Here is a 23,393-nt window from a genome sequence, read left to right on the forward strand (position 1 = left end):
GGTAGTTGTTAATGGGGCACCTTGCACCCAGGGAACATTTTGCACAAACTATTCCATCACAAACTTCCCACCTGTAAAGTCAGCTATGGGTCTAGAGTTATGTAGCCACACGTTCTGCTTTTCAGAATGTGCAGTCTATGTTCTGGGGAGGTGCGCTGCTCTTGTTTGAGTCGTGAGTAGCTCTTGGGTTAATTGGAATCCCATTCTGCAGCCCCTGTGTAACTGCAGGTAAGGTGGGAATGAATTGCCTTGGGCTTTCCATTGACTCCCGTCAACATATACAGTATTTAGACGGCAGTACGAAGCTCCAGTCTGCCTACCAAATGACACTGGCATCATTCGTCCGGTATGTTCCACTCACTCAAAGTATTACCAATGGCAGTAGCCTGCAGAAAACAGGATATTTTGGGGGTGGGGATGAGCGAGCCCACGTCTCACTGTATCTTCAACCATCCCATGGCACTGGGCCCAGTCACCACAATGCTCAAGAAATTGGAAAATTAGTAGTAAACCAATTGTCATTCAGCCAGTGAACAACTCTGTAGCAGCTTGTGTGATTGTTGTTGTATATAAATATTATATGTGTTTAATAGCTGGGATTTGTTTGTACCAAGCCTCTAGCATTGAATAGCAGAGATGAGCCTTATTCTCCTGTCAGCAGAGCCTGCATTCTGTCTGACCCTTTTCCTTTCTGGCTTCAGAGTTAAATTTTGCAAGGGAGAAAGTACATCAGTCATGCTGGACTTGATACGATTTTGGCTGAGGGAGGATGTCAAAGTTTCCTCCCAGGGCTTTCCTATTGTGTGGCTGCCTCTCTGAATTGTCAAGTGGGAGACTTTTCACATCCGTAAGAGCGGATACGTCATTGATTATTTCAGGGAAAGGTGGTTGGGAATATCTCTTCCTTGACACTATTTCTTTAAAATGACAGGACAGTCATCCTGACTAAGCTTTAATTTTCTAGCTGTGAGGAAAGGGCAGCAGGGAAGGGGATGCGGGTGGGTGGGAAGGCAAGGAAATATCAAGCTACCCTGACTGACTAAGAATTACGGAGAATTGACTCCAAAGGGAAGTTTAATTTTAGTCCATTTAAATCGCCAGAGGAAGCGAAGCCATGTGAACTCTTGGTATGGATGCTGACAGCTTCTTGATTGTGTGCTGGGTTGTTGTTGTTTTTTAACTGTAAATAACATTTTTCAAGACTTCTGTATTAAGAAAATTCCCATCCCCTCAGTACATCTCCCTTCCACACACACAGTGAATGTATTTGAATTAAAATAGTGAAAGAAACCAATGGGTGCTGGGTGAGATCCAGTGGAAAAGGAAATGCAGGGAAAGGTATTTTCCATATCAGTAAAAAGTAGTTCCAGTTACAGATAGGTAGCCGTGTTGGTCTGCCATAGTCAAAGCAAAAAAATTTTTTTCCTTCCAGTAGCACCTTAAAGACCAACTAAGTTAGTTCTTGGTATGAGCTTTCGTGTGCATGCACACTTCCTCAGATACCTCAGATATCTGAGGAAGTGTGCATGCACACGAAAGCTCATACCAAGAACTAACTTAGTTGGTCTTTAAGGTGCTACTGGAAGTAAAAAGTAGGTGAGAAGTGATACTCAATCACACTGTCCAATTACATTAATCAGGATTTTCTTTCCTGCTGGGCACTCTTAAGAGGGGCATCCCAGGTGTCCCAAGTTCCAGATATTTCTTGCAGATTCCAGATAGATCTCTTGTCCCTTTCCCTTTTTTCGAAAGCATAATTTATTTTTCTTTGCTTACACAATACCAGGGCATGCTGCAAATTTGATACCAGTGAGATCCCCACCAGGGGCACTAGACATTTATGCAAAGTTGTGCCTTGGGCCTTTGTCCCTGCTAGGTATCTAGCAGTGCTTGACTCCTGTGAAATAATTGTTTGCTTTTTGATGGACCAGTCTAGAAGACCTTCAGTCTGGTTCTCATTATAGCAGGATAGTGTAACTTCAGAACTGTTATGCTTATTAATAGAGGATATAGATTTCCTTTACATAAACCGGAGCAGGTATAAAAATCTGAATATTTATATTGAATGCATATTTTCATTTTATTTACAGGTGTTCTATGTCTCAGACCTCTTCAAGGAGAAAACAAAGATTTCTCTGCCCCCACCTCCAATCCGGAAGGAGTTACTTTCACCTGTGGATATCCTTGATCGGAACAACCATCACAACATGGTGTAGACATTTGACAAATATATATTTTTTTTTTGTTTTGTTTTTGCAAAATGACTGCTGACAGCAACTACCTGCTGCTCTCAATCTCATCAGACAGTAGAATGTAGGGAGAGACTCTTGCCTGACCAATGAGGTCTGACTCTGTGGCCTTTTTTACACTCACAACATTTGCATAAAATGGGTGTTGTTCAAGTAAGTCAAAGGCAACAATTACAAAATAAATCAAAACACGATGCAGGAATTCTAAATGTGCAATTGGCTGAGTGTTCATGTTGTAGTGAATGCTGAATTGTTCATAGCTTAATGAACACTAAATGATTTCTAGGAAACTGGCCATCTCTGCTTCTGCTTCTTTTATTTGCCATGACAGTTTTCAATTCCTATTAAGTGAGAGAGGGGAGAGAAAAATCCTTGCCAACTAGATTATAGCACTATCTATGAAAAATAAGCACTGATTCATGATTTGTGATCACTTTCTAAGTGTAACCTCTTATTTTATTGGTTTTCTTTATCTCCATTCCAATTCGGAACTTACTTTTGGTTTCGGAGATGTATACCCAGTAAAATGTTAGAAAAGTGCCTATTTCCACTACACAATTCTGTAAGACAGTATTTTTCTATTTCCAGTTAGGTGTAGAATCCACTTTCTAAATGCAACCCAGCCTGCTTCACCAGTATCCCTGGTTGTAAAGAGTCATTCCATATTTGTTTTCACCTATCCCTCACTTTCTGTATGACATTCTCCATGTTCACAATTATTATCATCACTAATACTTTGGAGAGCAGGTTGGAGGTGCAAATAAGGGACAACACAAGAAATATGGGACCCATGCCTCTAATATCTAATGTCAACAGTACTGTATGAATTTGTCCAGCCTGCATAGTGTTATGCTTGGTGGCCTAGTTTTTTTAATTAAAAAAAAATCCCCTTTTACCATTGACTCAAATAACATACGGAGGATACCTTGTTTGTGGTCAGCCTTGTTGATCTATGTTAGCACTATTGGCTCTGGGGTTGAGACTCAGAACGCAACTCCTCCAGCTATCGGGCGGACTGCTGGGCGGGACCGTCTTAGCCTGATGTTCAGTCAAATCCCTTTTGTAATTCCCATGGCTTGAAAAGGGATCATTTTCGACTATTCATTACAGACTAGGCTAAATGCTGCTCTCAGCAACACCAAGGGCACGCGAAGAAAGTAAACCGGAAGAGACCCGCTTCTAGGCTTTCAGGTGTAATTCCAAAAGACAGTTCTTAAAAACCTTAAAAGGACTGAACTGCTGATGCTAACCAGGGCAGACTGACCTTTGCACATCTTTGCCATGCAAACTCCGTCCTATCATTTCAATTCTAGCAAGCTATGATTTTTTTTTATAAATATAAATATATATAAATATATATAAATATTATATAAATAATGTATAAAACATTAAAAATTAACTATGTAAAATATTATTTCTGAAACAATTTTAGATATATCCACTATGATCATAAACTGTGTTTTGACCTGTGTTATTTACATGTTGCTGCTTAAAACAAAAAGCATTGACTTAATTTTTTATAGTCGACTAAAATATTGTAGTTCTGTGGTAGCAATATTTTAATGAAAGTAACAACTAAAGACAATTGTATAAAAACCATATTAAATTGTCTGTATTTTTGTAATGTTTCTTTTTTTGTAAAAAGAGGAATATGCAAGACTTTTTGTAGAGTACAAAATTAAAGTTTGTATTTGCAAAAGAAAAAAACACAAAAAAATGCTGTATAAATGTGCTTTATAAATAAATGTTTCAGGCACAAATTAATAATGCTGTGCACCCATATTCTCCATTTTGACTATTCCTTGGAGCCTAAATGAAATGGAAGATTATAGCAAGATTGATATTTCCTTGGAAATGTTTTACACAAAAAGGGTTTAGTGTTCTGTGCATATCTACATACCAATGGTGATGAGAGGTTATGTAGAATACAGCTCAGTAGTACCTGTTGAATATTTTACAAAGCTGTTTACATATAGCCCAAATGATGTTCTGTTTTGAGCATTGACCTCAACAGCATGGAGGCAGGTGAGCCAATTCTTTAGTGGTACACTGGACAGCACATGCAAGGTTGAATGAATGAATGAATGAATGAATGAAACTTTATTTGCATCAGCCATCGGCCATAGCAATGAAAAACATTGCAATATACACAGAACAAAATAAAAGTCACTTATATAAAACACGGTTTAGGGTCCTAAATCAGCACCATGGAAGGTTTGTGCAGAAGACTCCATTAGAGAAGAGCTCAACTTTTATACTATCCACATGGTTGCAGGGTGGGTTACAAAACTATCACAATTCAAATGATGTTAAAATCATAAAATAAAGTCACAATGACAAAATAGTAGAAATGCAGTGCAGGAACGTGCACTCAAAAGAGGTGCATCTTGAGCAATCATTGAAAAGCATACGTCGATTGTGCTAGATGCTTCTCCACAACCACAGAGAAGACCTCATGCACCACTGTCCCTCAAACCACAGAAGGGGGGGGGGTGTCCAACACAATAGGAGCTCTCCTAATGATCAACTCCCAGACAAGTCAATGTGGAAGGAGCTGCTTCTTCAAACATTGGAGGCCCAAGTCACTGAGCACTTCATATGCCAGTGTTAACATCTTAAATTGGGTTCAGTAGCAAATTTGAGAACTTCCAAGAGTGCATAGTATGTGTCTGGCAGAGGTACCCACAAGCAGCCTCATGGCTTCATTCTGCTCTAGTTGCAGCTTCCAGATTGTCTTCAAAGGTAGCTCTCATGTAGTCCAATCTGAACATTATCAGAACATGGATTGCTATGGTCAAGATATCCCTATCTAGCAAAGGGCATAATTGATGAACTAACCAAAGCTGGTCGCAGAGGCCACCTGGGGCTCAACTGATATAGATGGATCAAGGAGTAGCTCCAAAGCTACACACCTGTTTCTTCCAAAGGTGTGCAATGCCATCCAGAACTGGACTTCTCCCTACTTCCCAGACTTGAGATGGAATGGAGAGTGGGGGTTGGGTGTCATCACTATACTGATAACACTGGACACCAAATCCCTGGTGACATGCTTCATTTAAACATTGAAAAGCACAGAGGACAAGATTACCCCCAGGGAAACCCACAAAATAGCTCGCATGATGCTGAACAGTAGTCTCCCATTGCTACTCTTGAAATTGGCCTTGGAGGTGGGAGTGGAACCATGATAAAACCCAACTCCCAACCCTCAAAGACACTCTGGGAGGACGCAGTGGTCAAAGGTATCAAACATTGAGAGGTTAAGGAGAAACGTCAAGGTTGTCCTTCCTCTGTCACTCTCCTAACAAAACTCAACCAGGGTGAGTTAGGCAGTTTTGTTGCTGAACTTGAGCCCAAAGTTGGATTGAAATGGGGCCAGATAGTCTTCTTCCCCCAAGCATGCCTGCAATTGGAGTGTCCTTTGCCTTTTCAGCACCTTCTAGATCCATCATTATATACATTGGTAGATACTGATTAAAACTTGGTTAGCGGGTTAGTCCTCCCATTTTTAGTCCAATATTTAAGGTAAAGGGTAAAGGGACACCTGACCATTAGGTCCAGTCGTGGCCGACTCTGGGGTTGCGGCGCTCATCTCGCTTTATTGGCCAAGGGAGCCAGCGTACAGCTTCCAGGTCATGTGGCCAGCATGACTAAGCCACTTCTGGCGAACCAGAGCAGTGCACAGAAACGCCGTTTACCTTCCCACGGGAGCGGTACCTATTTATCTACTTGCACTTTGACATGCTTTCAAACTGCTAGTTTGGCAGGAGCAGGGACCGAGCAATGGGAGCTCACCCCGTTGCGGGGATTTGAACCGCCGACCTTCTGATTGGCAAGTCCTAGGCTCTGTGGTTTAACCCACAGCGCCACCCGTGTCCCTAGTCCAATATTTAGCAATACATTATTTTAAACTAGCAAAAGAAAATTAACTTGCTATGTTCCTGTTGCATTTGGAGTAGAAATCATTAGGAAATCCTCAGCAAGGAGGTGGATCACTGTTGTCTCTGCAAGCTGGAGCAGAATAATACGTCATTGTATACCTTTCACGATCAGTGTTCAACACTGAGGCTATAAGGCACTAATGTAATTGCTGTTGTTAGCTCCAAACCAGAGAATAACGGTAGATGATTTCATTAAAGGAAAGGACACTAATCAACCCTGGAATGCTTAAGCAAAAGAAGAAAGGAAGGCTGAGACCCCCGCTGCCCCATCCATTACAGGTGCTCCAAATAACACTAGAAGTTGGTGCCTTGTTTATTGTTCTGTTACTCATCTGGAGACTGTTGCAGATGTCTGCAAATCCAGTCTCTCATCCACAAACAGGCATTAAGAATGCAAGAGTCAAAAGCTAGGAGGCATCCAAGAAAACTTCTATATAAAAATCAAGATTCAAACTCATGGTTTCCGGTTTCCTGGCACACAGATACGCACAAGGGGTGGTCTCCTCCATCAGCCTGCCAGATATGTATATGTTACACTGAACCTATAGAAGTGAAAACTGACATTATTTTGGTTTTGGTCTCAAGATCGTTTCCAACAACTGCCCTACAGGAAACTTGATTTTGTATTAATACTTGCACCAGATTTGTGCCAAAGCAATATTATAACAGTAAAGTGAAATGACTATCTGGTCTGATCGAGATCTGAAACAAGTAAGATTGCAAAAGCAAACAGTTCTATTAAGGCTAAAACCTTTAATCATTTTGATTTCTTATAGTCATTAATGCAAACAGTCAAAATGTGAGGTTGGCATGCAGTAGTGTTACCCTAGAAATTAAAGAGCACCCATTTTCTCCCCAAACACTTTCCCATGTATACAAACTGGATGAGTGTGGGTAAATCACACACAATTAAAAACATGGGGGGGCAGTTATGGGTAACAATGTACCTACAAAATACATTTTAAAATATGTTTCAAAATGTGCCATTGCTCAGAAATTGCAATACTGTGATAAGAAAAGCTACTGGATTGAGCTAGATATTTTCTTCCAATTACTTTTGGACTGTCACTAGGGCCTGTATTGCTTCAATTGCAGAAGGGAGATGCTAGCTTTAATGTTCCATTCAATAAAAAAAAATTCAATAGAAAACAAGCATAGCAAGAGGTGGAATCACAAACGAATTATCTCTCCCACATAGACACTAAACTGGCTACAATAGATCTAAGGCTCACAATGAACACTCACTGAAAACTTTAGTTTGGTGTTGGGATAAGGGGAAAATTCAATTTAGAAAACAGGAAGGTAAAGAAAGGAACTGAAAGTAAAGCAGCAGGTATCAAAACGTTGTTATATTAACCACTGGTATATCACTTGTGGAATACCAAGTGTGGTTCTTATCCCCACCTTGCTGAAAAGATATTGCTGAGCTGCAGATATACGAAAAGGAGGTTAGGGCTTGCCAATCAGAAGGTTGGCGGTTCGAATCCCCGTGACGGGGCGAGCTCCCGTTGCTCGGTCCCTGCTCCTGCCAATCTAGCAGTTCGAAAGTACGTCAAAGTGCAAGTAGATAAATAGGTACCGCTCCGGCGGGAAGGTAAACGGCATTTCCGTGCGCTGCTCTGGTTCGCCAGAAGCGGCTTAGTCATGCTGGCCACATGACCCAGAAGCTGTACGCAGGCTCCCTCGGCGAATAAAGCGAGATGAGCGCCGCAGCCCCAGAGTCGGCTACGACTGGACCTAATGGTCAGGGGTCCTTTTACCTTTACCTAAGATGTAAAGCACTCAAACATCTTTCCTGTGAGGAGGATATATTTAAGAGGTAGGACTACTTGAGGAAAGAATTACAAAGAAGAGAGGCGCATACAGAAGCTATATTATTATGATGGATAGTGTGAGAAATGTGAAAAAGATGTTGCCTCTCCTAAAATCGAATTTGATTGGCAGCAGGTTTAGAGCAGACAAAGGCAGAAAGTTATTCATACAGTGCAAAAATGGTGATGGCTATGCAATGGATAGGGGCTTAAGGTATAAAAACACATTCGTTCCATAACATTTTGCAATATTTTGAGGTTGGGCCCAAGGTGAAGCAAAGTTATTGAAACCAGGGGACAGATTTTAGTTTGTCACCATCTTCAGAATGATTGCCTTTGAAGATGCATCTGTCTGTACTCTTCCCACAGAATGGGTCCTTGCTGATTACCCTCTTCAGCTGTAACCTTGAAGATGAACTGTGTAGTTAAATAAAGTAGAAGGCAGTTGGGAGTGAGAATGACGACCATAGTTATAGAGCACAAATAGCAAAGGAAATCAAGATGAACATTAAGATGTTCTTTAAATACCTATGAAGGAACTGACAAGGAGTCAGCAGGTCTACTTGGAAACAGAGATAGAGACTAATGACAGACAATGTTGTTATTGTGAAGAAGCTTAACAAATTGTTTACTGTTGCAAGTGAGACCATCACGTCCTAGATAGTAGATATAACTCCATGGGAGAAGAGGAAATGCTAGAAGACTTTTAATATCTTTTGACTGTTCAGCGTAGGCAATGGACCTAAAATTCCCTAGGAGTTCCATACCAGAATTCTAAAGGAAGTAAACAGAAACAAAAGAAGGATACTATTTTGGTAGATTGCTAAGCACAAAGGAAATACGTTAAAGGTTAATAAGAGCACTGTTATTAATTCTCAGTTACAGGTTTAGGAACAAAGCAAGGTAAAGAGATACTTTTGCAATTATACACTTTTAACAGGCAATCATAGACCTCTTGAAGGTGGGAATGCTGAAGATGGATTGAATCTCATGGCCTCTTAGGCATAGGAGGACACTTAATCCAGATACCCCATTATCACAACTAGGAGAGCAATCCTAACTGTGGGAAGCCAGCATAATTTATGCCACTTTAAGTTAAGACAATATAAAGTATGCCAGATCCGAACCCCATTCAGGAGTGAGATTACTGCTTGCTGAGCCAGTCCGAGCTTGTCAGAGGGGCAACAACCCTTTAAAACAGAGTTTAACTTATACCACCCTTTTTGGCCAGCATTAAGTTCTGCTGGGTTTCCAGGTTGTGTGATGGAGCAGAATGGAGCTAGGATCCAGCTGAGCTGGGATGACGACTGTGCGAGAGATTCATCACATCCTAACATGCTCATCCTGGCAGATCTTTGGTTTGGAACATCCCCATAGTTCTTATTTGCACCATCGTTTTGGTAAAACTATAACGGAGACAAAACAGTCAACCTCTAATCCAACGCACAATAGGAGCCAACAGAAAAACAATGGCTAACTACAGGTAGCTGTCATTTTTCATTTGTTAATGAGGCACATTCCATTTCTTCAAGCTTCTCAATTACAACTCACTTTCTTAGCTGTTCCCCAAATCCTTTCCCTCTCATAAATAATTTCCTTGGACTGTAGCATCTGGAAGAAAAAATAATAATAGAAAAGAATGTTTGAGCCTAGCTAAACCAGCCTTGTTAATTTTCAGATCATGGAAAATGCTTCTGTTAATTCATCCTCAACTGCTCTTCCCTGCCATAGAAATACAGATCAGAGAAGTTTCACAAACCTTCTGTTGCCAGCTATCTCCATCTTAAGCTTATGAATGTAGGTTTTTTGTTACACAACTGTCAGAGCTACCCTAGGTCCCAGCTCACAAAGGACCAACGCTGCTTCGTTGTTAAGTACAAAAGTCTTTATTGAAGTTCAGTTTCACTTCCAGAGTCGCAGCGCGCAGCTCTACGTCTCAACCGTTAGACCGCTGATGCTCCGTCTGAGTCTCCTCCCCCTTGACACCAATTTAAGATTCTAGCCTTGCTCCACCTTTTCCGCTGCTCTTTCCTCCTCTGGGTCCGCCTGCCCGCCGGGGTCTCGCCCCTTCTAGCCTCCTCTGACGCTGATTCCCCTGAGCCGTCTCCCTTCCTCCGGCGGGCTTTAGGAGCTGGTTCCCCATCCGGGTCTCCTGCTGTCCCGCACGCCTGCACATTTGAACCTGGCGCGCGCGCCCAGCCAGCAGCTTTCCTCCTGACCATTTCACTGCTGCTGTCACTGCTTCCCCCTTCGGGGGGGCTAGCTGCAACTGACCTCCCTTCCATTCCTCCACTCTCCGATGGAGGCGTGGTCAGCCCTGACTCCCTCTCTGGAGGAGACGCTGGCCCTGACACATGTGACTCTTCCCCCCCACTACGCTCTGGTGGGGAAACTGGTCCCGATCCTCCACTGCTGTTTTGGGGTTCCCCTCTGGCTCCTTGTTTCTGGTGCATCCCCCCTGGGACCCCCCTTGCCCTGACCATCGGCGCCCCCTTCTGGGAATCTTCTGATTCGCTGGAGAAGCTCATGGAATCTCTCGGGCCACTGTCATACTCCCCTACGCTGCCCTCGGATTCTTCCCCTTCGCTCTCCACTTCCTCTCTCCCCATTGCTCCTGCTCCTGATTCCCTGACAACAACAATGAAACTTAAAATGTATATGGTTAGATTCAAAGGTTCCCTTCCTCTTGAAGACAGGGTCTTTTTATTTCAAGGTCTTAAAACATCTGACATTTAAATCAGGACAAAAAGAGATGTTAAAAATCATATTTTCCCAAGATTCACCTCTATGATCCTTATTTCTGCTTTTGGGACCTAGTGCCAATAGGACCATGAAGCTGCCTCAAAGTGACTATTTTGCCATTATTCCTAATGAGCACGATGGATTTGCCTACCTGTGTGCAGGTAGGACAGGCAGGTATGGGGAACCTGTTGCCCTCCAGAGCTCATACAACTACAATTAGTTGCGGAATAAACCTTCCCCCAACTCTGACCACTGGCCAAGCTGGCAGGGCTGGATGGAAGTTGAAATCATTTGAAGCGCCATAGGCAAAAGTCTTTCCTAGCCATATGTGAAGAACCTGGCAGTGGCATCTGACCGAGCTGTGTGGGTGGGGCTGTGTTGCTCTCTGGACTTTACAACGCTATGTGTCGCTGCTGGTTACTAAGAGAGAGGCAATTCAGTGGGGTGCTCAGCCTGATGCGGGGTCTTAGGTGCAAACAATCTGACACTCCCAGCGCTGCACCCACACCAGGCTGAGCTCCCTGCTGTCTCCCCATCTCCATCTCAGCAAATAGCAGTGAGGTACAACAGTGAAAAGTCAGGAGGGCAATGCAGGTCCACCTGCACAGCCCTGCGAGTCACTCCTGGAGCTTGAATCTTTTGCATTTAGAACATGCAATCTGCCACTGGGCAGTCAAACTAGCAGTCAATATGTGCAGCCCTGGAGAAGATATTGCCATATGGAGGGTGGATGCAAAACTCCCATGGCAGTGTAGTACAGGTCAACAGGGAAGGGCAGCCTCTGCCTCACGCACTGCAATGTTGCCCAGGCAGTTCCTGACCCTATGCTTGCACAACCACATAATCACAAGTTTCACTAAAGAGCAGAAACAGTTCAGTGACAGAGCACATGTTATGCCTGCAGGTCAGAAGTTCAACCACTAGTTTTATCAGTATTAAGGGTCAGGTGAGCAGGTTCTAGGAAACACCTCTGCCCATGACCCCGGAAAGCTACTTCCAGTCAGGTCAAGTCATGCGAGGTCAAATGGACTGATTTCGTATCAGCCCAGAAGCACATGTTTAAATATCTCTTGGATGCTTTCCTGTGTCCGCTTGTTGAAAATGAAAGGAGGCATGGTGAAAGTAACGCAAAGTGGTTGTTCCTGCTGCTAGGACCTTTGGAACAATGGTAAAGAACTTCAATTATTGAAAAAAGAAATCTATAGAAATATATGCTGAAGGCATCTTTTCAGTGACACACAAACATATTGATAAACTGTACATTTTTGCTTCAAACCACTTCATGTTTTATCGGAGATCAAGATCAATCCAATTTATACAAGAAACAACAGAAGTATGGGAGAACAAGATTAGTCACACAACTCAGTTTTAAACATTTTGTGGATAGTTCTCAGATTGGCGTTGGAGATAGTTTATAACATGAGATTTGTAGTTTGGGTTTTGTTGTGTGCTGTGTTTCTTCCTGTGTAGGGGTATTGGATTAAGCAAAAAATAACAGAAGCATAAAGAAGATTTGGGATTTGTAAAAAGGTGGGGAGTGATTTTCAATATTGGGATCTCAACTGCTAATCCCAACTGCTGTTGGGTGGATTTTGCAGTCAAATCCACATTTGTCTCATGTTGTCAATTTCACAGTGACCACACAGTGGTTGTAATGGAAGACCTGATAAAAAATGTTGTGCGTCTGGAAGTTAAGAAAGCATTAAATTGATGCAATGAACAACCTGGAAAGCTTCAGACTGGTTGAGCTCATATTACCATGAAGCAGCATATAGGTTTCTAGTACACCAAGGCAGTCTAAATATTTATGTTATTTTGACAGTATATCATTATAATTAGTAAGCAAAAACATATGTACCCAGAAGAGAAAGCAAGAATAAGTTTAATTAAGGGTGTTATGAAACTGAACATTGTGTTTCTAGATATTTCTTCATCAGCTGCAAGACTCATGCTGCTAACACTGAAAGCTAATGGAGCACAGTGGTTGCTTTTTAATAATATCACCCACTGGTGTGCATTTTACTCCAAAACCATTTTTGTTTTTGTCAGTGTTGCTTAATTTCTACGTCATCCTATAGAAATTAAGGAACAATGTGTTTGTTTTCTGAACTGCATTTCAACTCAACTCTTTCTTGCTTGCTGTGGGGCTGTGGGTTCTCCCAAAATGTCCGTGATCCAATGAGTTTACAATCTGAAATTTAAACCAAGACAAGACAAAGGGAGAGGAAGAAAGGAAGGAGCAATGGTGACTAGGGATGAATGCAAGCAAGCAAGCAAGCACAGAAACAATTCTCTCTCTCTCTCTCTCTCTCTTACAGATTATTTAATCATTCTGTCTGTTGCCTTTCAAAATCAAATATTTTCTCAATGCAATGTTACAATAAAAGATGGTGCCATTATAAACAGGATCAGTAGGATTACAACATCCACTTCAGCAAACTACCAGACTAATTTCACAGGGTTCTATATTGCTCGCTCTGTGCAGCCACCCTTCAGCTTACAAGAGGGATGGGGTGGGGGAGTTAGCACATGTTCCCCCATGAGCTGATTTTCCCAGTTCCTAAATGAGTGAATAGGGCTATACTTCCAGTTCGACCCAAAACATGTTTACTCAGAACTAACGGTGGAATTCAATGTTGTGCAATGACGGCCGCTGAACGATTCCCCCTCTCCTACCCCATGCATTGCACTGGGGGTTCTCCTGAGCCCCCAGATCCAATTGTTGTGCGTGCACATGGAACTTGTAGAGTGGGTAAAGCCCTGTTTTGCAAGTGGAAGTCCCTGAGCAGTGCTTCTGCTGATGGTTTTTATTAACTGAATCCCATCCTAAGCTCCATTAAGTTCACTGGGTCTTCCTTCCTTGCAACTAGGTTTAGGATTCCACTTAGAAATTTGTTTGAGTTGCATCTCTGTCCTAGCAGGAAGCAGCCTCCCCTCCACTTTGCTTTCCTTCAGTACTGCCAGATCTAACTGGATGTGCTGTAATTGGATTTCAGGAAGAAACTACATGTTGCTTTCCCTAGATCACTGGAGCACATAGAACAAGCCCTGAGCCATGGGGTTAGGAGTCAAATCCGGGATCTTTTCTTCTTCTTCTTCTTCCCTCTTTTCTTCTCAGCATCTGAAGATCACAGAAGAGTGTCATTCAAGACAAGCCTGATTTTGATTTTAATGCAAATGTGCCATGAATGTCACAGAATTCCTTGTGTTAAAGCGGGAGGAGGGTGAAAGAAAAATACTGCAAGGGACATAGACAGACTTTTCTTTTCTTTTTAAAGTGAAAAACAAATAGCATCATACCAAAGATGGAAAGTTTCCAAATGTCATGAGGGAACTGCATTTCAGAGGGCTGGGAAAGGTTCTTCTGTCAAATGAGGTAATGTAGTAAACAGAGACTTTTCTTGGAGTAATCCAAAATGATGTAACATATATTTGATTTTTAAATGCACTGAACGCTATGTACCTTAGGCTGGCCTGCTTGGAAGAGAAACCATTTTGGGAGAAAGCACCATGTTTTGGCTTTTGTCCTAGAATCATTTGAAAGCTGTCTCTGCAAGTTTCCAGCGCCCTTACAAGTTAAGATACCTTCTAATAAGCCAGGGTGGTTCTCACCAACTCAGGAGAGATAACCTCCCTGGAATGGCCTCCTTTTCCAATAGAACAAGGCTTTGCAAAATGCACTGTTACCTGCATGCCACAATATTTTGTGTGTGTGTGTAATGCAAAACACATGGCTAGGAATGGAGGAGAAATTTGATCCAGTCCCCATTTAAAGGCAAACCAACATAATTTGCACTTTCTGAAACAAGGCATTAGCTGCCCCTCTCAGTTTGGTGCTATCTGCAAATTTGATGAGCATCCCCTCAATTCTTTCACCCAGATCATTTATAAAGATGTTGAACAACAACAAGCCCAGGCTAGAACCCTGCAACACCCCACTTGTCACTCCGCCCCCCAGGATGAATTGGGACATAGCCATCCATCGAAATTTGCACTTCTTTGAATTTTGCAATGCAGTTCTCCAGCCAAGCAATGTGAATTATATTTGCAGAAATCACATAACACACATTACATGGGATAGAATTCTTTTGCAAAAATGTGTCTTTTAGATCACACTGCATAGAAAAATGCGCATATGAGGATAAATGTTTGTGAAGACTTTTTTTTTTAAAAAAGTGAACTGATGTGGAAATGAACTTAAGAGTGGAAAAAGAGAAAGCAAAATTTTGGGAGAAATCAAAATTGACAGCCAAATGAACACATCACAGCATTATCGTCTTCTCAGTGACCTGATGAGTTTGCTCTGATGGAACCTTCATACCCAAATCCAGAGCCAGCAATGGCAAGAGGCATAATTACGACCACTTTTTATCCCATGGATTTCAGTGGATATTTGTGGCCACTAAGTTTTGCCACATTATGCTCCTCCTATTTATATTGCTTGACCACACACATGGCTATATGGACTGAGGTGGTTACACCTCGGTCTCCCATTTCCCATAAACATTCCAGATTTGTCAAAAGGAAGCTGGGCGTAGTTTGGTTTAACTTTTTTTTTTTTTTAAGCCAACAAACTTTATGGCTGGGAAGATTTCTTCTCCTGTTTCCATTACTGGGAAACATATAAGCAAGGAAGTAATATTTATAACAGTCGAGGAAAACACTGCTTCCTTCTTCAGCAGGAAATGGTAGTTATTCTCAGGGCTTTCACAGTGGAAGGAGAAATTAAATAAAGAACTGTTGGCCTGCGTTAGGTTTATTCCTGGGGATTTATCACCTCCAAGTCAAAACAAACACCTTTTGCAATGCTGGGAGAGGTATAAGATAGCAAGACGGGTGGTGGGAGAAGGGCTGTTTACAAGTTTCAGGGGAATAGTGAATGCAAGTTTATCAAAGTAGGTGCCAGCAGCATTTAACATCTTCCGGGAGACATTATCAGATTCTCTGGAATGTAGGGGGAAAGTCTCAAGGACTCAGGTGCTTGATACTGGCACTAGATCAAGGAGAGTGCAAAGTAACCTACTGGAAAAGAAACTAGATCATGGTGGAGTGTGGGAAGGGGCACATGGGGTCAGTGAGGCTAAGTTCCTGGAGTCTACCGACAGCTGATGCTATGGGGGCTCATGCTTATTCTCTGCGGCACAATGGATCAATTTGTCTGGCTGTTAACCAGAAGGTTGGTGGTCCAAGCCCATGCAGGGATGGCTGTGGGCAGGATTCCTGCATTTCAGGGGTTTGGACTAGATGACCCTTGGGGAACCTCCTTCGACTCTACAATTCTGTGATTCGTCCATCTTACTTTGCTTGTACAAAGCTTACATTGTGGTTACTATGTGCGTAGTATTAAGCATTCATTCCGATTTGTTTACAGGGCAGTTATACAACAATGAACAATCACACTTTACATTGTGGGTGCCCTTTGCAGGATCGTGCGTGGTGCTACAGTTCCCCAGGAGCTTACTGGCAAACAGGGGCTGTAATTTTTGGAAGTTTCTTGCTGGGAGGTGGGGTCAGCCCCGTTTATCAATAGGGGGTGGAGCCCACAACACCACGAGTTGGTGGTCTCAGGTGGCGGTCTTTGCCTTGGGTGGTATCCTTTAGTCTTTTCTTCCCTATATGGGGGGGGGCATGAAGTGATGTCTCATCCCCCTGTGGCAGCGATTCCAGGGTCCTCCTCTTAAAGGAGTTATATATATGGGTGTCACTGGCCATACACTGAAAGGTTGTCAGTGAACTACCCTGTGTGCGGGGATATGGGCTTGGCTGCCTGCGACACTTACGTCTTGCAGAGCATCCCATATCCCATTTACCCTGATGAGCCCCAGTTCCCCCCGGCTGGGGGCTGGGAGGGATACACGCCCAAGGCCTAAGCCAAGGTCTTCCTATATTCAGAAGTTTAATAAAGTTGTGGCCTAATTTTAATTCCATATAATGTCAGAGTCTTTATTCCTCCCTTATGGGGGCTGGGGCTGTTGCCATCTGGTCACCCAATGAGAATTCATCCGGATTTGCTTATGGGGTGTTTACACATCTTTCTGTTAACCATTCATTCACCTCACACTTCTCAGCACATTTCCACATCACTTTCTTAACAGCAAAAAGTCAGGGGGTTTCCTTTTATTTTTTTGTAATGGCTTTGTTGCAGAGCACATTAATCCACTTCAGGTAGGCAAACCTAAATTTCCAGTGTGCGTTTGAATCCTTCCCACAAAAAAAAGGGACTGTCTGAAAGCAGCCTGGTTCAGAAAATTCCCTTCACTCAGAAAATTCTAACTGTAATGTTCAGGCTCCTGTTCTGTCCTGCATGATGCCTGGTGGCTCAGGACAGAGAAAAAGCTAGTTTTAGGGGTGGGTCTACATCCCATAAAGTGCTGCATCTAGACAGGATACAGGGCTACTCTGATAACTCCAGCACATAAGGGGTGAGTAGCTATGGGCAATTAATTCTCTTTCCTATCTCTCAGTAAGTCCCTTGGATTGCCCACCAGCACCACCAGCAACTTAACATCCAATGGTTACTTCTGTGCAAGGCCTGATGTCTGCTCAGACTATGTGTCAGAAAAGCAATCACAGGCCCAGCTGCTTGCCTACTTGACTATTGCTTAGCCTATATATCTCAACACCAACATTCTGGAAAAGTTACGTAGCAGTGTGGAATTAAATCAAGCCCTGTTATTTCCACAACCATCGCCGACGCTCTGTGTGTACCCAGTTAGCGTTTGGGATTTTTGTGTTTGGGGGCCTGTAGATGGTGTTAATTTTGAAGGCCTTAATATAGAATGTATAACGTGGCAAAGTTAATGAGAACCACAGCTTTTTAAGTTTTCAATTTGCTGCATGTTTAAACTCTCAGCCCTTAGGACGCATTAACGAATAACAGATTTGCACTTTTAATTGCCTTGGGAGGAGCGCAGTTCTCAAAACGAAGTAGAAAACAATAGAAAACTTGGCTCACACACATATGGGTAAAAGTATGAAGTAGAATTCTTTCCATAATTACACCATTCCTAGGCCTCTTTTGAACTCCTCATGGAATTCCAACTCCCCTGGAAAACAGTGGACAGTTAAGTTGACAGGATCCATGTTTCTCAGCAATTTCTAGTTGAATGCGCTCATATTTCTGATGTTTGGTAATGTAGCAAATTTTAATTCTCTTCCTAGTTGCTGTTTCTCTCTCTCTCTTTTTTTTAAAAGAAGATATTTATTAAGATTTTCCATTTTATACAAACCAAGAGAAAAAAAAGGAAAAAAATTAAAAAGAAAAAATATTAAAAACACATAAGTTTCATATCTTATTTTTCAATAACATATTTCCCTGACCTCCTCATACCTCCCCTTCTTGTATTCCAGTTCAAATTGTTCATCCAGCAAATCCTTATCTCATAGCATTACAGCTAAAGGCCTTATTTTCTATCCATCTTCTTAAATTATTGTAACTTATACTTTTACTTATATACAAAAAAAGAACTATTTTTTCATATTCTTTTATACCATTACAGCTGATAACCCCTTAATTTCAATCCACCTAGTTGCTGTTTCTCAATGAACAGATGAACAGCAAACAGTTTGTTTCCGTTAAGTGGTTTAGTATTTGCAGTGAGCATATAATTGTACCAGAATTAATGACAAAATAGAGGGATGAAAGGGACCTGGAATAATGAGCTTCCCTAGATTGCTTGCCCTTGCAAACCCAGTCCATATATAATGCACGAGTACAATTTGCCGCAAGCTGAAAGGGTGTGTCGTGGTTTTCATCTGGACAGGCAGAAGCAGCATTGGATCAAGGGCAGCAGGTTGTTCTGACAAGAAGCTCTGGCAAAAACAGCAAAAGAACTCCTGGAGCCTAGCAAGAGTTTCTAAGTTTTAGCACAAGGTGATTTATATACCATGGCTGGCTCTGAACCGAAAGCTCCACCCTTGCCTGATGGGTCTGATTATGGCCAGGAAAGAGAGAGCTTGTTTCTGATAAAACTCAAGAGAACTGGTAGATTTTCTTAAAGACACACACAGTTCAAGCTGCTGAACTGTTATTTCTCTACCTCTGAATCAACTTGCATCTGACATTTGGGTGGCAGTCTCTTGGGAAGCTACTAGGGAAAACTTGGAGGGAACTGTGAATTCTGTGAATTAGGAGCCAGTGATACCAGTGAGGGGGGGTAGCTATTCCCCTGTGGTCACTGTGGGCCAAGCAAAGTAAGAAGAGGGCTGGGGAAGGCAAATGAAACTGCAACAGTCCACTCCCAGCAGATCTATTTATGGAACACTTTGTGGATTGGATGACACCAGCTGACTAGAGAGTTTCCATTCTGATTTGTTTCTAGGAAGCTTTTCTGGTCTTGTATGAAACAATTGTAGTCCTACATGCCTGTGCATTTTCACAAAAAGTCCAGTTTGCCTTCAATAGAGGGGGCACAGAACATTACACACCAAAAGTATCCCTCGTTGCTCCTCTCATAGTTTCAGCAAGCTGGGGTCCAAGCAGCAGCCAGTCATAGCCCCTGGTCTGTCGGTGCAGCCTCCTCCCACCAGTGCCACGTTCCTCCTTCTTGTTCCCAGAATGCCTTGCCAAACACAACCCCCCCCCTTCTATCCTCCCAGCTCCAGACCTTTGGTTTTTAACAGGACATTTTTGCTGATTCACAGACTCAAACATCTTCCTTTGATGGGTCATCAACACCTTTGTTATGCTTAGCAACTTCCCTCCAGGTGATGCCCTGGTCTGGGAGACAAGCTTAACCTGCATTTTTTACACTACAAAGCTGCCTCTCTCCCAAGTGAAGACTCCAAGCATTTAGTAATTCCTAACATTGACATACTCCAATTCTGGGTGCTTTTGCACCCACAAACTCTGGTACCCCAAATCTGTAACAATATAATAAGACAGCAGAAACAAGGGGGAGGTGTACACACCATGAATTTAAAATCACACCCACCCAAAAAATTCTGTGAACTGCAGTTTTTTGAGGGTGCTGAGAATTGTAGCTTTGTGAGGGGTAAATGTCAGTTTCCGTTATTCTTTCAGGGGGTGGTATGCATCCTGGCTAGATGTCTCCTGCTCTCTGGTTCTTGAGCTGCTCTTTGACAACAGCTGAAGGAAGAAAAGGCTACTTCACCATGAACATCAGGAGCTAGATAGTGGGCAGCCCTCCAGCTGCCTTCATGCTTGGAGTTTTCTGCACAGAACCAATATTATCCAGACCAGGTGCATTCACCTAGAGCTTGGTGTGCTTCACTGAATCGAAAAAGACTGGAAGCTCCTGTCTAGGACAGCACAGTGTACCTCTGTAATTTGAAAAGGGAGAGATCAGGCACTGGGAATTTCATAGTGGAGCATGCAAGAAAGCCAGAGGAATTAGCAGGCTCGGGCAGAGCAGCTTATACTTTTGCACATGTGATGGGATAACAGTGCCTGATATTGATATCAGATGTTCTGTACAATGGTGGAAAAGAAAAACAGTAATCTCTCCAAGGGTGTCAAGTGGGGGGCAGGGCCCCTAATATTTCCAACGAAAGGCCTGCCCCCCAAAGTCCCACAGTGGCCACCACGAATGTCATGGAGCATGCTGATGTTGGGCCCCCCTGGGGGCCCCCCTCAATCACAGGGGCAAGACGGCATGTGTGAATCCCTCCCCAAAGTCACAGCTTTGACTGTTTATGATTCAGATTTCAAAACAGAGGGATGAACCAGCTTACCACTGGAGAGCAGAGAATAGAGGCAGTGGATGAAGAGGAAAGAGAAACAGTACCAACATGTCAAATAGCAGCAGATTTTGAAGGGCATATGCTAGTTTTTATCTGTGTTTGGCTTCAGATTGCCTTGCATGTGCCAGCCAAGATGAAGCTGGAGGTAGAATAGTTTTGTAGCAGTAACAGAAATGATAGACACCGAACTGCTAGGTCAGCCATCATCAACCTGATGCCCTCTAGATCTTTGGAACTATAACTCCCATCAGCCTCATTCACCACATCTATGGTGACTGGGGCAGTGGGAATTGTAATCCAAGACAATTGGAAAGCCCCGGATTAGTAAAGGCTGTGCTAGATCTGGTAGATGCAAAATTCTCAAGAATGTGAGTATATGATCAGACCTTTACTTTCTTCTTTCCTGAAGCTTGGCAAAATTTACTTTCCTCCATTTACTGGCTTGGCATTGTAGCTCTCCCCCCTCCCCCGAATGCTGATTTTTCTTTTTTAAAGAAGACTAGAAGAATTCTTTGTTCTCTCATTTTAATGTTATTTTCGTATGCCTTGCCTTCTCAGGGAACAGCCGTGTGAGAAGGAAGAGGCAGAGGATGTGAACTCCCACAGCCAACACAAAGAAAGGGAGGATTATACGTTACAAGCTCTGCTGAAGCGCTTCTCAGGAAAATGGAGTTTGCCATAAAAGTTAAAAATAATATTAGGCGAGTATGGGATGAGGGAGTGTCTCACACCCACACCGTAATACCAGTTGCAGCAGAACAGGGGTTTTGTCTCTTTCCCAGGAGGGGATTTGCACAGGTGATGCAGCTTATCAGGCAGGAATGAGAGGAAAAAAATTGCCACATTCTTTAAAGAACTACTGAAAGGTACTGGAGTCTTGTTCTTGGCATGTGGTTAGCCTGTTCAGCATCAACCTTCTGCGGTACTTGCAGACTGTTGCTCTTTCCAATTGCATACTGGCAAATTCAGGCTGGACAATTACAGCCTACTTGACGGTCTTGCACAAGAAACCCGCTTCCCAAAAGATCAGACTTTTGCAATAAGGAAAGCGACGAGAAAATGCAGTGGAAAGTGTGGGATAACGCTTGTTTTGATGCAATGTCATCTAAAAAATCAGAATTGCGTACTTATTAAAGAGTCAGTGTTGTCTAAGATCCCTGCAAACTAATCAGGATGGGCGTGAATATATGCAGTGTAAATAAGATGACATAAAATGATGACTGTAAAAGATTGTTTTATTTTGTTTTGTTTTTGTTTTAATAAAAAGCAATTAAAAAAAACCCAAACAAACTAATCAGGATGGATGCTCAATTAGCAGGTCACCTGGAAGTGCCCCCTGAATCAGCTTTTGGCTTTCTGTAAACACTCAAAGTGTTCAGATTCAACAGTTGGAAAGACATGGCACTTTTAATCTCAAGGTCGTGGGTTTGAGCCCCACATTGGACAAAAAAACTCATGCATTACAGGGGGTTGGACTAGATGACCCCCATGGTCCCTTCAAATTCTATAGTTCCATGATACTAAAAGCAATAGGTCAACCAGCACTAGCCTTGCGTAAGCTGTAATCGCAAAAATGGCATGCAAATTAATACATGTTAAGCATTTGAAACGTTTACAGGACCCTTCCTGTAAATATGGTACATTTCTACTTTGATTCCCCCACCCCAGCACTGAGGACATTGGCAGCCTTGCAACAGAAGGCAGATACGCATTGCCGTTTACAGCACCGTGTCCTTTGCCAATGCCTGAAAATAGGTTTAATGGGGAAACAAGCTGTTAAAAGGGAGGATACAGTGCAGGCCAGAGCTCTCCCAAAGTGCAAGACAAAACAGTTTAGCTCAACACCATGTTTGTTATACACAGAAAAACATTACGTTCTCAGAGTCAGAGCCAGGTTATTCAGGTTCACTCCAGAATTCCTAAGTACAAGGGAAGGCAGCTTGTTCAACTCTTAAGCTGAACCGCAGTGGCCTGCATTATTAGAGGTCTGTGGCTAATGTCCATGCTTTTGTTTTGGCGTGCTGTATCTCAGGGCTGCTTTGCTGCTTGTTCTACACATTAATTAGGAAATACCTGATTTGGCAATTGCTACATTTTGGGTTATAAGCTGTGATGAAAAGGGGGGGGGGTCCCAACTATGTGACAGACAATTATTATTAATTATTATTATTATTATTATTATTATTGGGTTGCACCTAATAATGATCCTGAAGAGCTTCTGTGTGTGGAGCAAGCGACACTAGGATAGACAGACAAACAGGCAGATCTGTCAATTTCAGCTTCCAATTTTCCCAATCTTAAATTCAGTTCACCTCCATTTCCCAATCACTTTGTTTGTTTGTTTTAAAAACAATAATAACAGCTGGCGGACATGCAGCATTACTTCTCTGACTTAGCTGAAAATAAGTGTAAACTGCTGTAAAAATACATGGTTTCAAGTGTGCATAAATAAATAAAAAGAAAGTAATGTCTGAAAAGGATGCATTGCAAGCAAGGCAGAAGGAGGACATGGCCTTCCTCACCAACGGAGCTGTCCAGCTCACTGGGATGATCCACTCTGTTGCCAAAGTCTGTCTGCCCGAGAGTAGATTCAGCTCCAAGAGACTTCCAGAGAATTCCATGCATATTAATGAAACCAATTAAATACCTCTGCTTCGGGTATGCTTTTCACATAGTTTCATTTAGCAAATTGACCTAAATCCTGCATTTCATTTTCTTGACCATGGGAAGACAAAACAGCCTTTCTTTGGATGAACAATTAACTGTATGGGAATCTGAAGATTTTCGAATTCATTAAAATGGTAAGCAGGTGCGTTTTCTGCACATGAAGTTGCAGCTTCTGGCTCTGAATACAAGAAAAACCCTTGTTCTTTTTTCCCCCTTTTTGAAAAAAACACACATCCCAAAACAAAATAGCTGTTCAAAACTCAGATGGCAGCATCCAAGACTTC

The 23,393-nt window shown here is 42.5% G+C and overlaps 1 protein-coding gene and 1 long non-coding RNA gene across 2 annotated transcripts in view; one reads left to right on the plus strand and one right to left on the minus strand.

The window, feature by feature from the left end:
• PLPP3 (phospholipid phosphatase 3) overlaps window positions 1-4,016 on the plus strand; it is a 64,983-nt gene extending 60,967 nt beyond the window's left edge. The window contains exon 6 of the mRNA XM_083619388.1: window positions 2,091-4,016. Coding sequence (XP_083475514.1) covers window positions 2,091-2,216 — 126 coding nt within the window. The 3' untranslated portion in view covers window positions 2,217-4,016. The remainder of the gene's footprint in view (window positions 1-2,090) is intronic.
• The window catches only part of LOC310764994, a 376,088-nt gene that overhangs the window by 59,708 nt on the left and 292,987 nt on the right, over window positions 1-23,393 (minus strand). The window lies entirely within an intron of this gene.

This window comes from Podarcis filfolensis, assembly GCF_964270895.1.
Source record: "Podarcis filfolensis genome assembly, chromosome: 6".
Lineage (NCBI taxonomy): Eukaryota > Metazoa > Chordata > Lepidosauria > Squamata > Lacertidae > Podarcis > Podarcis filfolensis.